We start from the raw sequence: 20641 nt of genomic DNA on the forward strand, positions 1-20641 counted from the left end.
TGCAGTACAAGTAATATGAGTAAACTACAAGTACAGTATACTAGGCTAGGCCCAATGGGCTAATCTAGTCTAAGCTATACACTAACATCCCCCTCAACCTCGAGGTGGCAAGGAGGAAGCCAACTGGAGGGAAATAAGATCTCGAAGACGATCAGGCAGGTGAGTCTTGGTGAAGATATCAGTAGGGTGGTCAGCAAAGGAGATGGAGAACAACTTAAGATTGTCTTTCTTGAGATGCTGGCAAGTGATGTAGTAGTCGATCTTAATGTGCTTGGTGTGTTCATGGAAGACATCATTATAAGCAATGTAGATAGCACTATGATTGTCACAATAAAAAGGAGTGGCAGTGGGCTGTGGAGCATCCATGTCAGCCAAGAGCTAGCGAAGCCAGACAAGCTCGTAGGTGGTGTCGGCAATGGCACGATACTCAGCCTCAGTATTGGAACGAGAAACCACATCCTGCATTTTGCTACGCTACGAGACAAGAGAAGTACCCAATAGGAAACAGAAACTTGTAATAGAGCATCGATCAGTCGGATCACCTGCCCAGTCCACATCTGAATAAGCATGAAGCTCGATAGAAGACCGAGAGGAGTAATGGAGACCATGATAAAGTATGTCCTTGACATATCGAAGAATCTAACGAATGGCAGTATAGTGGACAGAACGAGGGGCGTCCATGAACTTACTAACCATACCCACAGCATGTGAAATATCCGAACGAGTAACAGTGAAATAGATCAGACTACCAACCAATTGACGATAGTGAGTAGCATCAAATATAGTTTCACTATCCAAGGGTGTGAGCTTTGCATTGTATTTCAAGGGAGTGGAAACAGTCTTGTTGTCGGTGATACCGGCTTTGGAAAGAAGATCAAAAGCATATTTAGCTTAGGAAAGATAGTATCCATCAGAGGATGAGGTAACCTTATGGCCAAGAAAATAGCTGAGAGTGTCCAGATCTTTCATCTCAAAATGTTGACTAAGGAAGTGCTAAAAAGAGCGGATACCAGCAGAATCATCTCTAGTAATAATCATATCATCAACATAAAGAAGAATAAGAGTGATACCAGTAGAGGATCTTCGAACAAAGAGAGCAGTGTCATGAGGAATCAAAGTGAAACCTTGTTGAGCAACAACTGAGCTAAACTTTTCAAACCAAGCTCAAGGAGCCTGCTTGAGGCCATAAAGAGCACGGCAAAGGCGACAAGCTTGACTGCCTGAGTGTGGATAGCCAAGGGGTGGTTGCATGTACACTTCTTCTTGGAGGTCTCCATTGAGGAAAGCATTCTTCACATCCATTTGATAAAGAGGCCAACGGTGAACAGCAGCCACAACAATGAGACATCTGACAGATGTAAGGCAAGCAACGGGAGCAAATGTTTCCTCATAGTCAATGTCATACTCCTGAGTAAAGCCCTTGGCAACGAGGCGAGCCTTGTATCGTTCAATAGATCCATTAGCCTAGGTCTTGATCTTGTAAACCCACCTACAACCTACTACAAACTGATCAGGAGGCAAATTAACCATATCCCAAGTGTGATTCTTATGAAGGGCATCTAGTTCTTCGTTCATAGCTTGCTGCCAAAGAGGGTCAATATGGGCCTCACGATATGTGTGACGTTTATAGAGGGTGGCAAGAGCAAAAGAGCAGTGATAATCAATGAGATAAAGGGGAGGAATGCTTACCCAGGTGAAACAACGAAGTTCAGGACCAATGGGAGATTTAGAAGAAGGTGGTGCCACAGGATCCAAGATAAGAGGGTCATATGCTGGGGACAGAACCGGAGATGAGTCTTCTAGAGAGGCAGCCGAAATCGAAGAATCCTCCACAAGTTCAAGATAGAAAGGGAGGAAAAGATCGATAAAAAGGGGAGACTTTGAGGAAGAGGACGCAGAAAACTGCTGAAGACTCGTGAAAGGATGATGTTCCCAAAACTCAACATGACGAGAGACATGAAAACGATAAGAAATGGGATCATAGCAATGAAACCCCTTTTGAGATACACCATAACCAAGAAAATAACAGAGACGAGCACGAGGCTGGAGCTTTGTTCGTTCATGAGGAGGAAGAGAGACAAAGCAAGCACAGCCAAAAACTCGAAGAGAGGAGTAGTCAGGGGCTTGACCATAAAGAAGCTCAAATGGTGATTTGTTGTGTGTAGTTGGTGAAGAATACGATTAATGGTGTACACAACATTGAGTGCTGCCTCACCCTAAAAGTGCTCAGGAAGAGAGGCAGAAATGAGAAAGGTGCGGACAACATCAAGAATGTGACGATGTTTTCATTCTGCACAACCATTTTTTTGAAAAGTGTAAGGACAAAACCGCTGAGGAAGGGTACCATGACTGTCTAAAAAGGATAGGAAAGATTTATCATTATATTCTTGAGCATTATCTAATCGAAAGACTTTGACAGTGCGATTAAACTGTGTTTCAATTATTTTATGAAATGTTTGGTAAATAGACACAAGTTTAAACCTATGGTGAAACAGATAAATCCAACTATATCGAGAAAAATCATTTACAAATATGACAAAATATCTAGATCCCACCTCAGTGGGAATTGGTGTGGGACCCTAAATATTAGAATGTATAAGATCAAAAGGTGCAGAAGAAAATGAGTCACTATTATTAAAGGGTAAATTTGTTTGTTTGCTAAAATGACAGGAAGTACAATCAAATTTTTGAAACTAAACTAAACCTAAATGACCTTGAGAAGCTAACAACTAAAGACGAGATAAGGATGGATGACCAAGACGAGCATGCCATAGATCAAGTTAGGGGGTGGCAATGGTAGCAGCTACAGAAACAATTTGTGAAGGAATCTTCAAGTCATGAACCTCAAACATGCAACCAACCTTACGGCTTGTCCCAAGCACTTGACCTGTCTAGGGATCCTGCACATCCACACCATGATTATTGAATAAAAGATCTATGCCTAATTCACAAAGTTGATCAACAGAAAGCAAATTGAGGGATAACTTTGAAATATGAAAAATGTCACTAAGGGATAAACAAGAAGAAGAGATTGTTCCTTTATGACTAACAAGCATAGGAGTTCCATCAGCAATTTAGGCGATGGGGTGTTCTAAGGGTGCCTTATCAAAAAATTGGGATTCATTAGGAGTCATATGATTACAACATGCAGTATCAAAAAACCAAGGTTGTTTACCTGAGGTGACAGAAAGGGCAGTGGAAGTTTGGGATAAAACCTGTTGAAATACTACCTCAATATCAGCCATAGTAAGTGAGGAAGCCAAAAATGGACATGTAGGAACCGATGGGTCTGAAGGACATACAACAACTGATCGAGGAAAAGAAGCTTTACTCTACTCTTGCATAACTTTCTACAGTTTGCGACAAACTGAGATGTCATGGCTTTGGCACGGTAAAACTCGTAGCGAGTACCTTTGAAAGACTGAGAGGTGGGACGCTCAGAGTTTATTCGTGGAGGAGCAGTGAATGTAGCAATAGGAGGCTGTGGAGATGGTGTAGCCAATACATGATCAGATGATGACATGTGATGAGTAGGCCAACGGTTCTCCTAAAAAATGAGCTTCTTAACTGCAGTATCAAGAGAAGGACTAAGAGACTGGCTAAGTAGAGAAGCCTTAGTAGCCTCAGTAGCCTCAAAATCCTCACGTAAACCCATTATGAAGTGCATAAATTTATGGCGATCCCGATATTTAACAAAGAGCTCAATGCCTTAGAACACACTAGTGGAGGATCTGTAGCAGAGGGTTGTTCCCATATAGTAAAAGGCTGAGAATAAAAATTAGAAATAGACTGACCTGTCTCTTGGCGCATTTGATAAAGCTTTGATTCAATGTGGAACTCTAGGCTTGAATCATTAGTGCAATTATAACAATCAGCCAGAAATTTCCAAGCAGCCTCAGCATTCTCAAAATGAGGAAGAAGATTATGAATGGAGGGAATAGAGGTATTGATAAACCAAGACAAGATCTTACTTTGAATACTCTCCCATTCCTTTAGGCGTTCTTCATAACAACAGTCTTTAAGGCATCTTCAACAGCTGTGGCTTTGGACGTAGGTTTTGGTACTGGCTTAGAAATTGAACCAATCACATATCTCCATAGTTTACGGCCCTTAAGAAAGACAATCATATTCTGAGACCATGCATGATAGCTAGTAGGACCATCCAACATAATGGTGATAGGACGTATGATATCTCGTTCGTTTTGTTGAGCTATAATGAAGAAAATGACCAAAAAAAGGGGATTTAGGGACCTCAAACGAAGAAACTGAACCGAGAAACGGAATCTACGTGAAAAACTGAGCAAGATAGGCAATTTCGAAAAATTTTGACCTCGGTCAACGATAGAGGCAAGGTCAACGGATGTTGACGTCACTAGGGCTGACGTGTGCTAACGTCATTAGGGCTAACGTGGCGAAGCGGTAGTGAAAGGCATGTGATGGCGTGTGAGATTGGGCGGTGGCGCATGGGCGCGTGTTACTGCGAGACCGAACCTTTAGGTGGTGCGTGGAAGCGTTTGCAGTTTCGGATGGATAGAGCTGTAAACGAACCAAAGCGATCATGAACAACTCGGGCTCGGCTTGATAAAAAGCTCGTTCATGTTTGTTTGTTTATAAATAATCCAAGCTTGAGCCTTAGTTTTTAGCTTGTTTGATAAACAAGCCGAGCCGGAGTAAAAAAATTTGTTTGTGAACAAGCTCGTGAACAATCGGGCTCGATACAACACAAGCCAAGCTTAAGCTTGTATATAGCTTGATAAAAGGCTTGATATATATTTACTAAATAAACTAAATATTTTTATATTACACATATTTTAATAATAAAATTTTACACGTGAGATAATTTTTAGTAACCATTACTTTAAGTTTTTTTTCTTTCCTTTTTTTTTTAACATTAATAGCAAAAGAAAAAAAAAAGAAAAGAAAAAAAGACCAGAGACTTCACTTTATAATTCAGGCTTTTGTCAATTTCCACTTCTACCTTCTAGAGTTCTCTAGCTAGTACAATTGTACTTCATGCATACAGCATTACAGCTGAACTTCACTCCACTTCTACCTTCTAGAGTTCACTAAAGACTCTAATACAGTAGTACAGGCCCTATCTTATCCCTTCATATACAGCTGGACTTCACTATCTTATCCCTTTGTTGTCTTTTCATATTATTTTCGTGTGTTTGTTTAGTCATTTAGTTACTCCTTTCAGTTCTCTCTACCGAAACTTCACCATTTAGTCATTTAGTTACTCCTTTCAGTTCTCTCTACCGAAACTTTACCATTTAATTACTCTTTTCAGTTCTTCTCAGCTCTTCTTAATTCTCTCTACTGAAACCCAATTCAATTTTATTCAAACTGAAATTTTCAGCTGTCACTCAATGAGGCCATATCAATCCTATGCAGTCTGCAGCCTAAAACTCTTAGGCTATCTTGGAAAGACCGAAGCTTCTTTGAGAAGCTTCAATCTTTCTCTCTTTTATCATCAGTTTCTTTATTTTCTCATCAGTTTCTTTCTTTTCCCCAAATATTCACAAAGAATTGATCAGCTCTCTCTCTCGGGAGGCCAAGAAATTCCACCAAATCTGCCCTATATCTCTTTGCAACAAATGAATAAGTCCTAGATTTGGAAGAGTTAGATGCTAGCAAAGAGGATTTAGAGTCCGGTGTTTACCGAATCACCATGTAATTTAAGGGTTCTGGTGGGTGTTCAAAGAGCTCCGACAACAGCTCTAGATCTGGTGTAGTATTTGGCATCACTACCATCTTTGCTCTCTACCTCCATCCTCCAAGACGTTCATAGCCTTCTCTCACCATAGGTAAATTTTCATGTTTAAAAATTTTCTATATATTTTTATAGTTGTTTGCACCGCAGTTTGTTTGATATTGCGAAATCGTTTTGATTTTCAAGTTATGGTTGTTTATGAAATTTCTATATTACTTAGAAAAATCTTGTTGGTTGAATTCATTTGATAATAACTTAACTTTGTAATTAGTGGATTGTGATTGTAAAGTCTGGTATGTAGTTTGGAATGGGTCTATGCTTTTCTTTTCCTGAGGTACAGAGTCCTCTGTGGTTAGCTACTAAAAATGTTATAGTTTCTTTGTACTTAGCTTTGTTTTGTGCTATGTGCTGTGTTTTTGGATATTAAATTTGATTTCTTTTTTATTTATATATGTTTTGGAATGTTAATTTATTTAGATTTGTGAAGTGGAGAGTCAACAAATGGATGCTCTTGCTACTGAAAATCTAGATGAAGTAATTAATATTGATGAGAATGAAGAATCTATAAAAAATAAGGATGTCAAACTTGAAGAAAATCCATTTGAACAAAAGAAAAGGAAAAGGACTTCTGTGATTTGGAATGACTTTAATGAAATTATTCTTCTTGATGGAACAAAAAAGGTTCAATGTATTCACTGCCTTAAAAGACTTGCCTACAATAATAATGGTGCAACAACACAATACCATAGGCACTTGAAATGTTGTCTAAGTCGTATATTAGCTGATAAGAAGCAAAAACTGTTAGCTGTAAATGAAGGTGGGGTGGAAAGTGAGGTGGCAATAGCAAATTTTAAGTATGACCATGCCAATGTCAGGGAAAAGGCTTCACATATGATCCTTGTGCATGAATTCCCTTTTAATATGGTGGAGCATGAGGTTTTTAATGTTTTTATGAAAACTACTGCTCCATATTTCCAGAAAATTTCACGCAATACTGCAAGGAATGATTGCATTTCTACTTTTGAGTTGGAGAAGAAAAAATTGAAGACTATGCTTGGTAGTGTCAATAGAGTTAGCCTTACTGCAGATTTTTGGAAATCTGGACAAAAAATTGGGTATATGTGTCTCACCTGTCATTTTATTGACTCTAGTTGAAAATTACAAAAGCGAATTATAAATTTTTGTGATGTACCACCTCCACATTCTGGAGTTGTAATTTTTTATGCTATTTTTAAGTCTTTGCTTGATTGGGGGCTTGAAAACAAGGTGTGTACAATAACCTTGGACAATGCTAACAACAACGATGCAACTGTAAGAATTTTGAAAGATGCTATCAAAAGGAAGCTCATGTTGGGTGGCAAGATCTTTTATGTGTGTTGCTGTGCACATGTCATTAATTTGCTAGTACAAGATGGGTTGAGTGAGATTGAAATGGTGATTGAAAATGTCCGTGAAAGTGTGAAGTATCTAATTGCATCAGAAGCTCGTCTTATAAAGTTTGGTGAGATTGCAAAGCAATTGCAATTACCGTCCAAGAAGTTGATCTTAGATTGTCCCACACGTTCGAATGCAACATATGCAATGTTGGCTGCTGCCTTGGAGTTTAGAGAGGTGTTCCCTAGGTATAAAGATAGAGATGCGGGGTATAATTGCTGCCTAGTAATGAAGATTGGGATAGGACAGAACATGTGTACAATTTTTTATTAGTTTTTGAAGAAGTCACAAATGTCATATCAGGAAGTGAATATCCAACTGCAAATATATTCCTTCCTGAGGTTTGGAAGATAAAAGAAGTTTTAAATGAGAAGTCACTTGATGAAAATGATTACATTAGTGCTATGACATGTAAGATGAAGTTAAAGTTTGACAAATATTGGGGTGAATGCAACTTTGTAATGGCCATAGCTACTGTGTTAGATCCTCGGTTCAAAATGACTTTGATAAACTTTTCCTTTCCAAAGATCTATCAAGGGTTTGAAGTAGCTAGAAACATTGATCGTGTTCATGATGCCTTATATCAACCTTATAATGAATATGTTGTGGACTATTCTTCAAGCAATGCTGGACAAAGTGCATCTAAATCCACTGAAGTTAATAGTAGTTTTGGTGGCAATAATTCCAAGTTTAAAACTAGAGGTAGAATGGAGTTTGATCAATTTGTTAGAAATGCTGATAACATACAACCAGCAAAATCAGATTTGGATGTGTACTACCTAAAATTTCGTATTCTCTCAAAAATGGCATCTGACATACTTTCCATTCCCATCACCACAATAGCTTCAGAATCTGCATTCTCTACAGGAGGTAGAGTAATTGATGTGTATCGAGCTTCTTTATCAACAAAAACTGTACAAGCTTTACTTTGTGGCAGTGATTGGGTTCGACCTCTTTACAAAACTAAGAAATAATCAAAAGTAAGTGTTCATCACATTTATTAATTCTTTTCCGAAAAACAACTTAAATTTGTTTTAATTTTTGTCTTTTGTAACAAAGACTTGGAATCTAAAGCTTCTAATTTTTTTTTGTAGGTTGAACTAGGGTCTACTAGCATCACGGAGATAGTCATACCTTTTCCAAAATGATGCTTGTTAAGTGTATTGTTTAGTATGTCTGTGTCTTTTTTTTTCATTAAATGTTTTTTTATAGTTCTTTTTTTTTTTTATAATGTTCTTGAAAGCTTATATTTGCTTTTACATGCAGTTGGAAGGAGAATGAGTTGAAGGATTTTTTTTTGTGGATGTTAGTTTTTTGTGTTTGCAAGAGGGTGTAAGGTATGTGCTTTGTTATTTGATAATAGTCTTTTATATCTATGATTTTCTTATATTTGCAAAGGGCATGTTATGTTGATATGGTGCATATTGATAATACAACTGTAATAATGTAAAGTTGATTTTCTCTTAATTTTCTAAATATTGACTACAATTATCATCTTCCCCTATAATTTCTAATGTCCTTTTATTATTTTTGGTTGTTTTGTATGCAGGTTGTTGGTATTTTGATCTGGTGCTTATTAAAGACCTTGTGGTGGAATATATTCTGATTTGGTGCAGAAAGTGAAAGACTTAGATTTGTGAATGATAGATGGTCTTTTGTTTTAAAAAAACTAAATATTCTTTTTGTTAATGGCATGTTGCATATGATAACTTATATGGGTGATATGGATACTTTTGAAATGTCATGTCAAGAGGGTCTTTCTTTTTTTGTTTAAAGATTATATATAGCTGCACAGATCACATATGACAAGTATATTTGTGAAGGAAGTATGAAGATTATATTTGTGAATTGTATTTTGAACAAATATTATAGCTAGAGACAAGGAAGTATGAATGGATTGATTTAATTATGTAAAGCTTTAATTTGAGCAATTGCTAATCACAGGTGGGATTAGAAGCATGAACAAATGAGTGTATTATTTTCTTATTTTTGTTTACTTGATTGTTGGAGATTTGAACAGATTTGAGCACTTTGATAGTGCAATTTTGTTAAATACCAAGCAAAAAAGCTTGAGTTTGAGCTTGATGTTAAGCTCGAGCTTGGCTTGATTAATTTATCAAGCCAAGCCAAGCCAAGCTGAGCTCAAGCTTTTGGGTTTTTCCACGAGCTCGAGTTCAAACATTATATTTAGACTTGTCTCGAGCTCGAGCCAAGCTTAAGTATTTTATTTTTACTGATGAGCCAAGCTCAAATAGGCACTACTCACTTGAGCTTGGCTCCTTTACAGCCCTACGGATGGAGATGATTTGGGTTGGGTTTTTTCTCGAAATTGTTCGATCTATCAATCTATGCTCTCAGTTTGGCAGGGTGATGGATAGAAAGACTAGATCTGAGAGTTTTTGATGCTGTGGGTCTGACGGTGGTAACTTACCTCTGACAGTAGGCACTGGACGAAGGCAAGGGTAGCAAAAAGACGCCGGAGAATACCACAAGTGCCAGAAAGTCAGAGCATTGGCTCTGATACCATGTTAAGAATATAAAGTGACAGAGAAAGATTGAATGGTTTGTATATTCTGTGTAAATAATAATGCACAATAGAGAGCCTTATATAGGTTAGGTATGTGTGCAGTACAAGTAATATGAGTAAATTACAAGTACAGTAAACTAGACTAAGCCCAATGGGCTAATCTAGTCTAAGCTATACATTAACAAAAATGAAGTTTCACACATGTATACACTTAAATTAAGTTAGAGTAGAATTTATATCTTATAAAAAAACACTTATACTTGAACTCCGGCCCTTACCCCCCACACCTTTTGGGCACTTGACCCCTATCTTCCCGATCAAGATTTGAGGCCATAAACATGACTCTCGAACATGAACCAACATCGCCCCTGGGTGTGGCAAAAATGACGTTAATTGTGCCCGAGGCTGGCCGAAGAACTCCATCTCTCTAATACCCAACCCCAACTTGTCCAAACTACCCCGCGGGTTGGTGCAAGAACTTCCTCAATTTCTCTGCCTTCACCAACTGATCCAGATGATCACACAAAGTTCTGCAATCCTCTGTTGTATGTCATCTTTCCTGATGGTAATGGCAATAAAGGCTTTGATTCCTTTTGGATGGATCTCCACCCATCTTATTGGGCCATTTAAAGTACGACTCGTTCTTTATCTTTTCTAAGATCTGATAGACTGCCTCCTTAAATACCGAGTTGACCATCTGAATGCCTATTCCTGGCATCAGATTGTGAAAATCTCTTCTAGGTCGATTATTCTGATACCCTCTTGCCCGAGGATCCCTCTTTTCAGGGAAGGCTTTGGCTTTGCCTTTTCCTTGGGTTTGATCATCTTCTACCCGTTTATGTTCATCAATGTGATCCATAAGTTGAAGCATATTACGCGCAGGCTTCATCGTCAATGACTTCCTCAGATCATACTCTATTGGAAGCCCGATCTTAAAAGTCCTTATAGCCACATCCTTAAAATCCCCATCTATCTCATTGAATGTTTCCCAATACCTATCTGAATAGGTCTTAAGAGTTTCTCATTTCCTCATCGCCATAGACAGCAAAGAATCCGGGGGTTTAGGTGTTAGGATTAGTGTCCTTAAATCCTATTGTATAATGTTATGTATGATATTATGTATGACATGATGTATGACTTAATATTGTGATTGATAAAGTTGTTTTATTATAATCTAAAATAATGGTAACATAAATATGAGACATTATCATATAGTCCATGAGATGCATAGTATGTGATTTATGTGAAAAGTCACAGAAGATATAAATCACAAGTTCTTTGTAAACTCAGAATTATAGTTCGTAGTCGATGATGAAATTGGGAATTTCATTTGTGAAGATTATAACATATCAACTAAGATGATTTTTCTTGATCATGGAAGTGAAGATTTCTAGTTGGTATGTTGATATATTTTAAGAGTTAAGACATATTATATTAGACCGCTGTGAGATTTATTATTCTCCTAACGACCGTCAAATGAATAATAAATCTCACGACTTCTATTTACATGAACTCTTAATCCTGAAAGGATAATGGACCTGATCATGAAATGTAGGTTGCTTTGATATATCAAGAGTGAGATCTAAAGTATCGGTTAAAATTTCAATATGTTGGGCAACCACATTTAGTATGGAACATATATTCTCAAGATGGAATTCATAGTCTCTTAATCGAGATATAAAATATTCTCTTGAGATAAGTTTAATGAGTTCAGTTATTTAGAGAGTTAGGCCTAACCACTTTGGTAAGAAGTTACTAAAGTATATATTTATGAAATTGAATTTCATAAATATATATATATATAATGAATAACTTTAAAGGATTAAACCGGGTACTCAAAGATAAGATGTAGTAATTTACAAAGTGGCAGTCTACATTCATGACTTTGTATTACTATGAATATTTTATGAAGGGGTTCATGTATAATAAAGTTTTGAGATATAATTTATAAATAAGGCCTAGAGTGCAACTATTAAATATAGTTAATATAGTTAATGGTAACTTTGGACTTGTCAAGAGTTGACAGAAAAACCCAAGGCCCATTGGAGCTAGTGTCTTATTGGTCCCTTTTGGTCCCACTCCAAGCCACATACTAAAGCCTAATTGGAAAGACCCAAAAGTCTAGCCCAATTAGATAATCAATTATAAGGAGAGAAACATACAAAATTTATGTGTGAAAAAGAGAGACATCATTGTGAAATGGTGTGTAAGTGAGAGTGAGACACTCTATCATTCTTCCTTTATAACTGATTGAGAGACCACACTTCTTAGGTGTAAAGTGGAATTGTAGTGAAGATTAAAAGTATTCCCGAGTACTTCTGATTCTTGTTTTGAATTTCACCACACCAAGGTACGCTCTCTTGTTCTTGAATTCTGAAATTTACATAGTACATGTTATCAATTGCAAATGAAGTAGATCCGTTAGTTTTCTGTTGCATATGTTTTGTATGCGATACAAACATGTATTTTTCCATCATTAGGAACTCTGCTACACGTTACAAATCTAGCCCCAAATGAACGGTTTAACTCCTCAAAAGATCCTATTGATCCCTCTGCCAACGCGTCGAACCATCGTATAGCTACGAGCCTGAGGCTGGACGGGAAAACTTTGCACATAAGAGCCTCATTCCTAGAATGAACAGCCATACTCTTGCTAAAATGGCTCACATGCTCTATGGGATCTGTCCTTCCATTATAAATAGTGAACCTAGGCTATGTAAATCGGTGGGGAAGCATGGCTCTATCAATTCTCCTTACAAAGGTGACTTTGAAATTTGGCAGAGCGTTTTGCTCATTGCATCATTCCCCATGCTTTGATGGGACAAACCTTCTTCATACTTTTTCCCATGGCTTTCTAATTTATCCAAACGAGAGGGGGCAGAAAAAGATTCACTAGAAGGAGTCCTAAATTTGCGGCTATAAGATCGGTCTCTACTTTCCCCACACCCTTCACTTGATGGCAGTATGGAATTTCGCCTATCACATTCCTTTTGGTGCAACTTCTTGAGTAGATGATCAATCTCGAGCTTTAATTTATGCATTTCCTGCTTATGCGAAACATGGCTCTGAGTCTTTGAATGACTTCTTTCCGTATGTTCCGTATGTTGTATTTCTACCATAACATTGGGTGTGGGATTATACTCCTTATCCCTCCTTCGTTCCAAGTTAACAAAGTGGTTCTCCCTCTGAGAACCAACAGATTCCTCCCTGGTGTTCTCTTGGTTAGCCATGACTTAAGGAAACCTCAAGCAAAACTTCCCACAGATGATACCAATTGTAAGAGCTAGAAAATTGGCGGCCCAAGCCCATTGAGAATAGTGAAGCCCTAACCCTCGAATAAAGCCCAAAACAATAAAATTTGTTAGAGAGTGGGAAGAAGTTTCAAAGGTAAGTTTAATTAAGTTTAGGTCTAGGGCCAAAGATCCAAACAAGAATGGAAAAGAATACTGTAAAGAGTAGTTTATATTAATGTTCCCTTGGATCAATCTGAGGATGAGTTCTTATGCAAGAGTTCTACACCAAACCTTAGCTATCTGCTCTATTGCTATTTCAGTCATTATCTCCTAATAATGTTTTCTTAGAAAAATAAAAGGAAAGAGAAAAGCCTCTCACAAATGGGGAGTTCCCCTCTCTTATATACTCTCTTAGCTTGCATCCGAACCCTCCATTTGTATACTTAAAGGCTTTCCTTCTGACACTTGTCCCTTTAAAGTTTTGCTGAAGGTGGTAGAAGAGGCTACTTAGCTGTGAAGTCACTGTTCAGGTGTCATTTCCTCATTAATGCAGCTGATAAGGTTGTCGCTATGCATTCAACGTGGAGGTGGTAGGTAAGTGTTCACAGGAAACTTCTCCCACCTGCCTTGGCCTTATCCTATATGGCCACTTCTTCCACTCGAGCACCCATTAAACATTATGCACCTTCCCATCCTCTTCTTGGGTAAACCAACTTTTCAAGTTCAAGGTGCTTCACAGATGAATTGATGAAGGTCATATTGTTCCTAGTCTTCATCGGTCCTCGGACCCCCACACATCACCTGACCAAAAGAGAATCAAAGCAAAAAAAAAGGAAGAGCATGGAGAATTGAATCAGTTATGTGAACATGTGAATAAAGAGATGGAAACTTACCTGCATAAATGTGTTCCATAAGAAGAGAGTTCTTCATAAATCAAAGAGAAATTTTTTTAAAGATCTAAGTGAGGCTACTTAACAGAAAAGAAATTCCTAAAGCAAAGCTTCCAAAATTTCTTTTACGTAAGGGGAGAGAGAAGTCAGAAAAAGGGTCTTGATTTCTTATTTTAGTTTCCTATTTATAGAGGTTTTGTGCTTAGAAAATAAGCTAGATTGGATCAGATACGAATTAGGTCGAATTCTTATCCCTAAAAATTCGAAATGGATGTGTTTTATCTTGATCAGAATGTTTCCAAAACGTGCCTTAAAGTTGTGCCAATCGGCACTAGGGTAGTGTCGATTGACACTTGCCATGTGCTGATTGGCACTCTCAAGTGCCAAGCTCAATTCCTAACTTTGGTTTAATTTTGACTCTTTTTTAAGGGATTTTTTGAGTCAGGAATTGCACCTGGACATATTTTTAACTCGTATTCCAAAATAAATCCCTTTTATTTTGATAGTCAGGTCTTGAAAATAATAATTAGTTGATAGATAAGTATTCTAAAATGACTTAATTATCAATAATTCCCTTGTTATCTGATTATCCATTTTATTCTTATGTAACCAAGCTTATTTCTGATAAAAACCAACAACCAATCACATAATTATTTAATTAATTTTAATTTTTTAACCATTCAGAATTAATTTAAATTAATCTCACGTGATTGGCTTCACCCTTATACAATGCATGCAGACTGTGAAAACTTGATTTTGTGATATCTTTCAATCCGATGGTCCGATTTGGGAATTGTGCATATCGTTACGATCATTTGAATCTCAAAATCATTTTTATGATATGCAATGAATGATTTGATTCATGAAATGCAATTATGATTTTTGGGTATTTGAAATGGTCATTTTAATCATCTTTCAAAACTATATTATGAGTGCAAAATCGAGTGTTTACAAGTATAATTTTTTCTTTCTAGAAAAAAAGGAAAAGTTGGTTAAAAGGGGACTCATTAACAAATGCCTATTAAATGAAGTAGAGAAAGCTTATGAATACAATTTTTGTGTCATAGTTTTTATTATATAAGTTTAATGTGATCAATGAATGGTAATAGACAATCACTTATATGGGGGGTGAGGATCCCAAAAACAATTTCAACAAGTAGTCAAGGTTACTTCGGAGGAACTAGAATCCGACAACTAATCTAGGGTGATACTCTCACGATTCCAAAAGAGATTGGGGTAGCACACTTGATGAAGGTTCCGAGGACATACCTTAGACCTTGGGGGACGAGCACTAGTTATATGAGGGACAAAAGGTTAAACCATCAAAAAGGAAAGAAAAAAAACTTAACATGAAATACGATAAAGATGAAGAAAGAAGGGTATAAAAGCCATCACCTCCGCATTAAATACAAGACAACCACTCCTCTGGCCGCATTAATGAGGAAGTGACCATAAATAGTAGCGGCACAACTAAGATTTTAGTAAAGTTTGCTGGTATGTTCTGGATGGGACAAGAGTTCTAGGGATGCAATCCCAGCTCTCAAGTGTAAGATCCAAATATATTGTAGCTGAATATAAAATCAAGAAGGAGATCCAGATTGGGGGGGGGGGGGGGACGGAAAAAAAGAGAGTAAAAAACAAAGAAAGAAATAGTTTATCCATTTTGTAACCTCATCCTCGGACTAAATCCGAGGACCAACACTTGTATTTTTTCTTAATCAATTTTCAAATTGTGAATTAATAGAATGAATATCGTTTTTCATTCAATTCTATGACATAAACCTTCTTAATTTTTGTATTGGATATCATAAACAAATTTGACTTCTTTTCTCTAAACAAATTTATTGTGAAAGTAAACAGTAAAATCATCATTTAATACTACAAAGTTGATTTCTCACTTTTTCACCGTTACACCTTAGAAGTTAGATTTGACTATAATAAAATTGTGCCATAAAAATTATAGTCATTGAAAAATGATGCTTAAATCTTAAGCTCAGCATGGCTAAGTATTTTGGTAGGATTGCGTGTGGGAAGTGGTAGGTAACAGTAAGTCAGTAACAACAAGATCTGACTGTACAATGAATGTGAACAAAGCACAAACACAAAGGTCTAAAAAGGTTGTAGAAGAGTAGCAGCCACCCAGCTAGGCCTAGCCATGTTATTAAATATGTCTGCCCAAAAAGAATTAATTAAAAAATTAAAAAGAAAAGAGAAGGAAGCAACAGCAAAGCACAAAAATGAAAAAACCTTAACACGCTGTCCAATCCAGTATCCACCTAGTCCTATTCCTACATTCTTTTCTCAAAGTAGATTAAGATTACATTCATCACCACCCACGCGACTTCACTCTACCTCTAACACTCGCTTACTTTATGCCTTCATACTGAGAAATGATAACGTCCCCCATCAGGGGATCTCGGACTGGGACTGGGACTGGGAGACCTTTTATTTATTTGTTTATGTTTTTATTTTTTATTTTTGGCTTAGAAAAACACAGGTGGAGCTGACAATCCAATGAAACAAGACTAATGCTGAGACCATGGCATTGAACATAACTGTGTGCCACAATTTGCTATATGACTAGTGAGTTGTGATTAATAAAGATTTATCTTCATATGACTCACTGACACACATTTGTCAATTATAACTTGCCATATGACTATGTGTGACACAAAGTTGTGCCCAATTCAGTAGTACTGACATAACTTATGAAACAAAAACTAGATAGCGATAAATAAAACCACATACACTTACGTTCCGTTAGATGGTGTCAACCGTACCTTTGACCTTAGTTCACAGTGCCATTGGGATTTGAGAAAAAAGTTAACTTATTTTACTTTTTAGTGTATTTTTTATCCTAAAATGAGTTTTATTGTACTATTAAGTGGGGTCAATTGCTCCAAAAGTCAACTTTTATCTTTTTTTTTTTTTTCTACGTATCTTCAGCAAATAGTTTTCAATTTTAATAAAATAAGTAGTTTTCAAACGGACTAGAGGTGTACAATTATTTTCATATCTTGTTAAATTGTTATTATAACTATGAGGACAAGGATCTCTAATTTAATTCAATGGGCAGCCAAGATTATTTCTGAGGATACACCTCGGACTTCGAGGACAAGCATTAGCTGTGTCACGTCCCACTCAGTTATAAAAATAAAAATAAAAATAAAAGTAAGTCAGCTTTTTTTTTTGTGTGGACCAAATGGGCCCCCCCCCCCCCCCCACCTAACCCCACTACCCATCATTCTCCACCACTCCTTTTCACCCATCCCTCTCTTCTCTCTTTTCGCCGGGCTCTCTCTTTTCTTTCTTTCACTTTGTTTCTTATCTCTTCACTTAAACGCACCTACCCACCGGCCTCCTCTCCAAACCATACCATCTCACCATCATTTTTCCGGCAAGATCACCGGAAAAATACTTAGGAATTCATAAGCATCTTCATCATTTTATTTGAGGTAAAAATTTCTAATCTTTTGGTGGGTTTTACACTTTTGCTTGAGGATATTTTTTATCTAAGCTTTGATAATGATACCCATGTGATTTATGAGCATTGGAAGTGATATTTATGTGTTTTTATGTACGAGTTTTGTATTGGTGGAATTTTTGATGAGTGAATATATATATTTTGTGCTAAAATGGCTATTCAAGGTTTATGTATGGTGGAAAAATTTAGGAGTTTTAAGATATAATGTATGATGGTTGGTAAATTTAATTTTACCATTGTCATTGGATTTATTTGGAGTTAGTGAAATTCTAAATTTCTTGTCTTGGAGGATATCTTGATTTTTGCTTTCATGAGTCTCTTAATGATGTAGTGTAAATCTTATGAAAGCTAGTCATAATGTTGGAGATATTATGAAATGGGTTAACTTTATAAATTGGAGTTGATACCTTGTGAATAAATTTGTTGAGAAACTTTGGGAATGATATATATTATTATTGATGAGGTTAAATAGTAGACTTGCCTAATTAAGTGTTTATTTGGCAAATCCTAAATTTTGGTTAGATACAATTTCAAGTTCTATACTTATTGTGATAGGTTTACTTGATATTGTTTAGGTTCTAGCTAATCTCCTTGGAGCTTGGAGAGTTAGGCTTTTGTGGTTGCGAGGTAAGTAGCTTCTTAATGGGATATTTTTGGAAAAATAACCATATTTCATAAATGATGTTCTTGGGTCAAACACATTTTGGAAAATTATATATGGATATATGTTTTCTTAAAATTGTTGTGTTGTGACCCTATTACATATTATTATATATGAAAATGCATTATATTTGGTATTGCATTTGGAGAAATGCATAAATTGTTGATATGAAAAAAGATGAGCATCTTTTATTTAATCTTTGATAAGGAAATTATGAATTCTATGGTATGATAAAAAATTTAAAGATGCTTATCTTGTCTTAGTATTTGAGAAATTGATAGAAAATCTTTTTGGCAAGAATGAAGTTGAAAACCTTACAAACTTTGTAGAAGTAGATTATTTAAGGTTTTTCTGAAACTACTTGGATATAAACTATGTGTTTCAAAGTAATGTAACTTGTGAGCATTATGTAGTTTTAACACCATGCCATGTGTGATTTCCCGGTGATCACCCGATTTGGTTTTCGTAGTCTTTGTGACAATAGAATCAAATCCAGATTAGTGCTCTTTCACTTTGGATGACGCGTTCTTCCCTGCTGCCCATGGGGGGAAGAGGTTCCTTAATTGTGTGTGGGTGAGGCTGCTGTCCATGGGGCCAAGAGACCACATGCAAGAGAGGGCCTATTTGACGTGCTCTCTCTACTGCCCATGGGGGGAGAGAAAAACCTTGAGGGTATGGGTGAGGCTACTATCCATGGGGCCAAGAGTCTGCATACCAGAGAGGACAATATCATGTCAGTTGTGAATGGGTGGATTCCCTGACCGGTCTATATGGTAGTGTGGTATATTATTGTGATACTTTATCTTATGTTAGATATTATGGTTTTGGAAATTATATTGTTGATGTTCACAGATTATAGTATATTGTTTCAAGGTAGTTACTTAGAGAAATTTGGTATTTCATTATTTAATCATTCTTGTCATATTATTATTATTGAAGATGAAACTTGCATTTCCCCCACCTCCATTAATTATGCTACTTACTGGGCTCTGTCTCATCCCATTATTTTTATAAACTTTTCAGAGTAGGCAACAATATTTTTGAGACAGCTTTTGGTGGCTAATAGTAGTGAGACTAACTACTGATGGAGGCTGAACTTTTGTAATAGAGTTATTTGATGATGTACATTTTAGAATAGGCTTGACTCATTCTTTTGTATATTATAGTGGTTGTGACTGTATTCCCACTAATGGGACAAGCTGTTGATATGTAATCGTTTATTCAGACCTCTATTCTTTTGTGACCAATGGTCCTTGTAATTAATACTTAGAGCTCTGACTTACTTTAAGAGTATATTCAATAAAATTATTATGATAATTCTTGATGTTGATACTTGATAGGATTTATGTGGATTGAATTGTCAAAAAGGAAAAATTTACAGGTACTTGAGATGTCTTTCTCACGCTTTGAACCCTTTGGGGTTTGGGGCGTGACAAGCTGTGTGAGGCACATGAAGTTAAAACATCACAAAGGGAAGAAAGTAGACTCGGTACAAAATACGAGAAGGATGAAAGAAGAAGGATGAAGAAAGAAGGGTGTGAAAGCCATCCCTCCGTATTAAATATAAGACAACCACTCCCTTGGTCGCATTAATGAGGAAATGTCCATGAATAGTGGTGGCACAACTAATATTGCAAGGTAAAAGCTTACTAGTATGTTTCGGATGAGACAGAAGTCCTAGAAATGCAATCTTAGCCCTCCAAGTGTAGGATTAAGATGATTTGTGTTTAAATATAAAAGAAAAATTAAGATCCATATGTGGGGGGAATTGAGAAAAAGAAGAAGAAAAGACTTCGTAACCAAGAACTGAAATATTTGTATAAGTGAGAAAGAAATACACACATATAAAATAGACATTCCTTGAGCCTCTTTTCTTCATAATTTGTTGCCCTAGTCGTTTCATTTTCTTCTTATCTCATTATGATTAACTTTAACTTATTGAGTGATCAATATCCAACTCATTCTCTAACAAATTTATTGTGGTGGGCTTATTGGGCCACTGTCTAAGTCATTTTTGGGCTGTGGATCAAGTTGTGCCCTTACAATAACCATATCAATTTTATAAATAGGTTTTTTGTTAACAATTTTTATTATGTATTAATTATAATAAACCATTTTAAATAAAGCCAAAAAAGTGCAAATTTTTGTGTCCAAATTTAATTATCATCCTAAATTTTTAAGACACCTTTTACTTTTTTTGTTTACTTCTCTTCTATTTAGTTACTACTATAATTGTCGTTAATTTTATCACCACTATATTTATAATGTGATTGTAGATAATTTAATTTTAAATGAATAATCGTCTCTCTAATCTCTATTATTTAAAACCATTTTTAATCACCATCCTACATTTAAATCTTTTTTTAAAATATAACTTTTACATTAATAATCTTAAACTTATCATATTTTGTGTTTTAAGTTCTATCTTTAAAAAAAAAAAAAAAATTTATTTTCAACTGGAGTATTTAATGAGGATTTGTTATTAATAATTAAAAAGGAGAAACCCTCACATCTCCTACCCTCTTTTATAGTGGTATATGGAATCTATAGATTGGATTTCCTTTTGATAGATCATTAGATGTTGCTTTCAAGTTTCAACCCGTTATTTGTGGGCACTGCACACTTTTATTAATATTTCTTATTTTTCTTTATTATTTTTAGCCTGTACCGAGTCAATCATATGTGCCTACCCAAAAAAA

The 20641-nt window shown here is 36.1% G+C and overlaps 1 protein-coding gene and 1 long non-coding RNA gene across 2 annotated transcripts; both read left to right on the forward strand.

The window, feature by feature from the left end:
• Window positions 1-6214: 6214 nt before the first annotated feature.
• Window positions 6215-8121, forward strand: LOC142632543 (zinc finger BED domain-containing protein RICESLEEPER 2-like). The gene is made up of 4 exons (XM_075806925.1): window positions 6215-6247; window positions 6395-6784; window positions 6950-7372; window positions 7498-8121. Exons 1-4 carry the CDS (start codon window positions 6215-6217, stop codon window positions 8119-8121), a joined length of 1470 nt encoding a protein of 489 aa, XP_075663040.1.
• Window positions 8122-17057: 8936 nt separating this feature from the next.
• On the forward strand, window positions 17058-19259 carry LOC142630868 (uncharacterized). The gene is made up of 3 exons (XR_012843462.1): window positions 17058-17252; window positions 17857-17908; window positions 18966-19259. It is a non-coding gene; the product is annotated as an uncharacterized LOC142630868 (long non-coding RNA).
• Window positions 19260-20641: the final 1382 nt, after the last annotated feature.

This window comes from Castanea sativa, chromosome 4 (genome assembly GCF_040712315.1).
Source record: "Castanea sativa cultivar Marrone di Chiusa Pesio chromosome 4, ASM4071231v1".
Taxonomy (NCBI): Eukaryota; Viridiplantae; Streptophyta; class Magnoliopsida; order Fagales; family Fagaceae; genus Castanea; species Castanea sativa.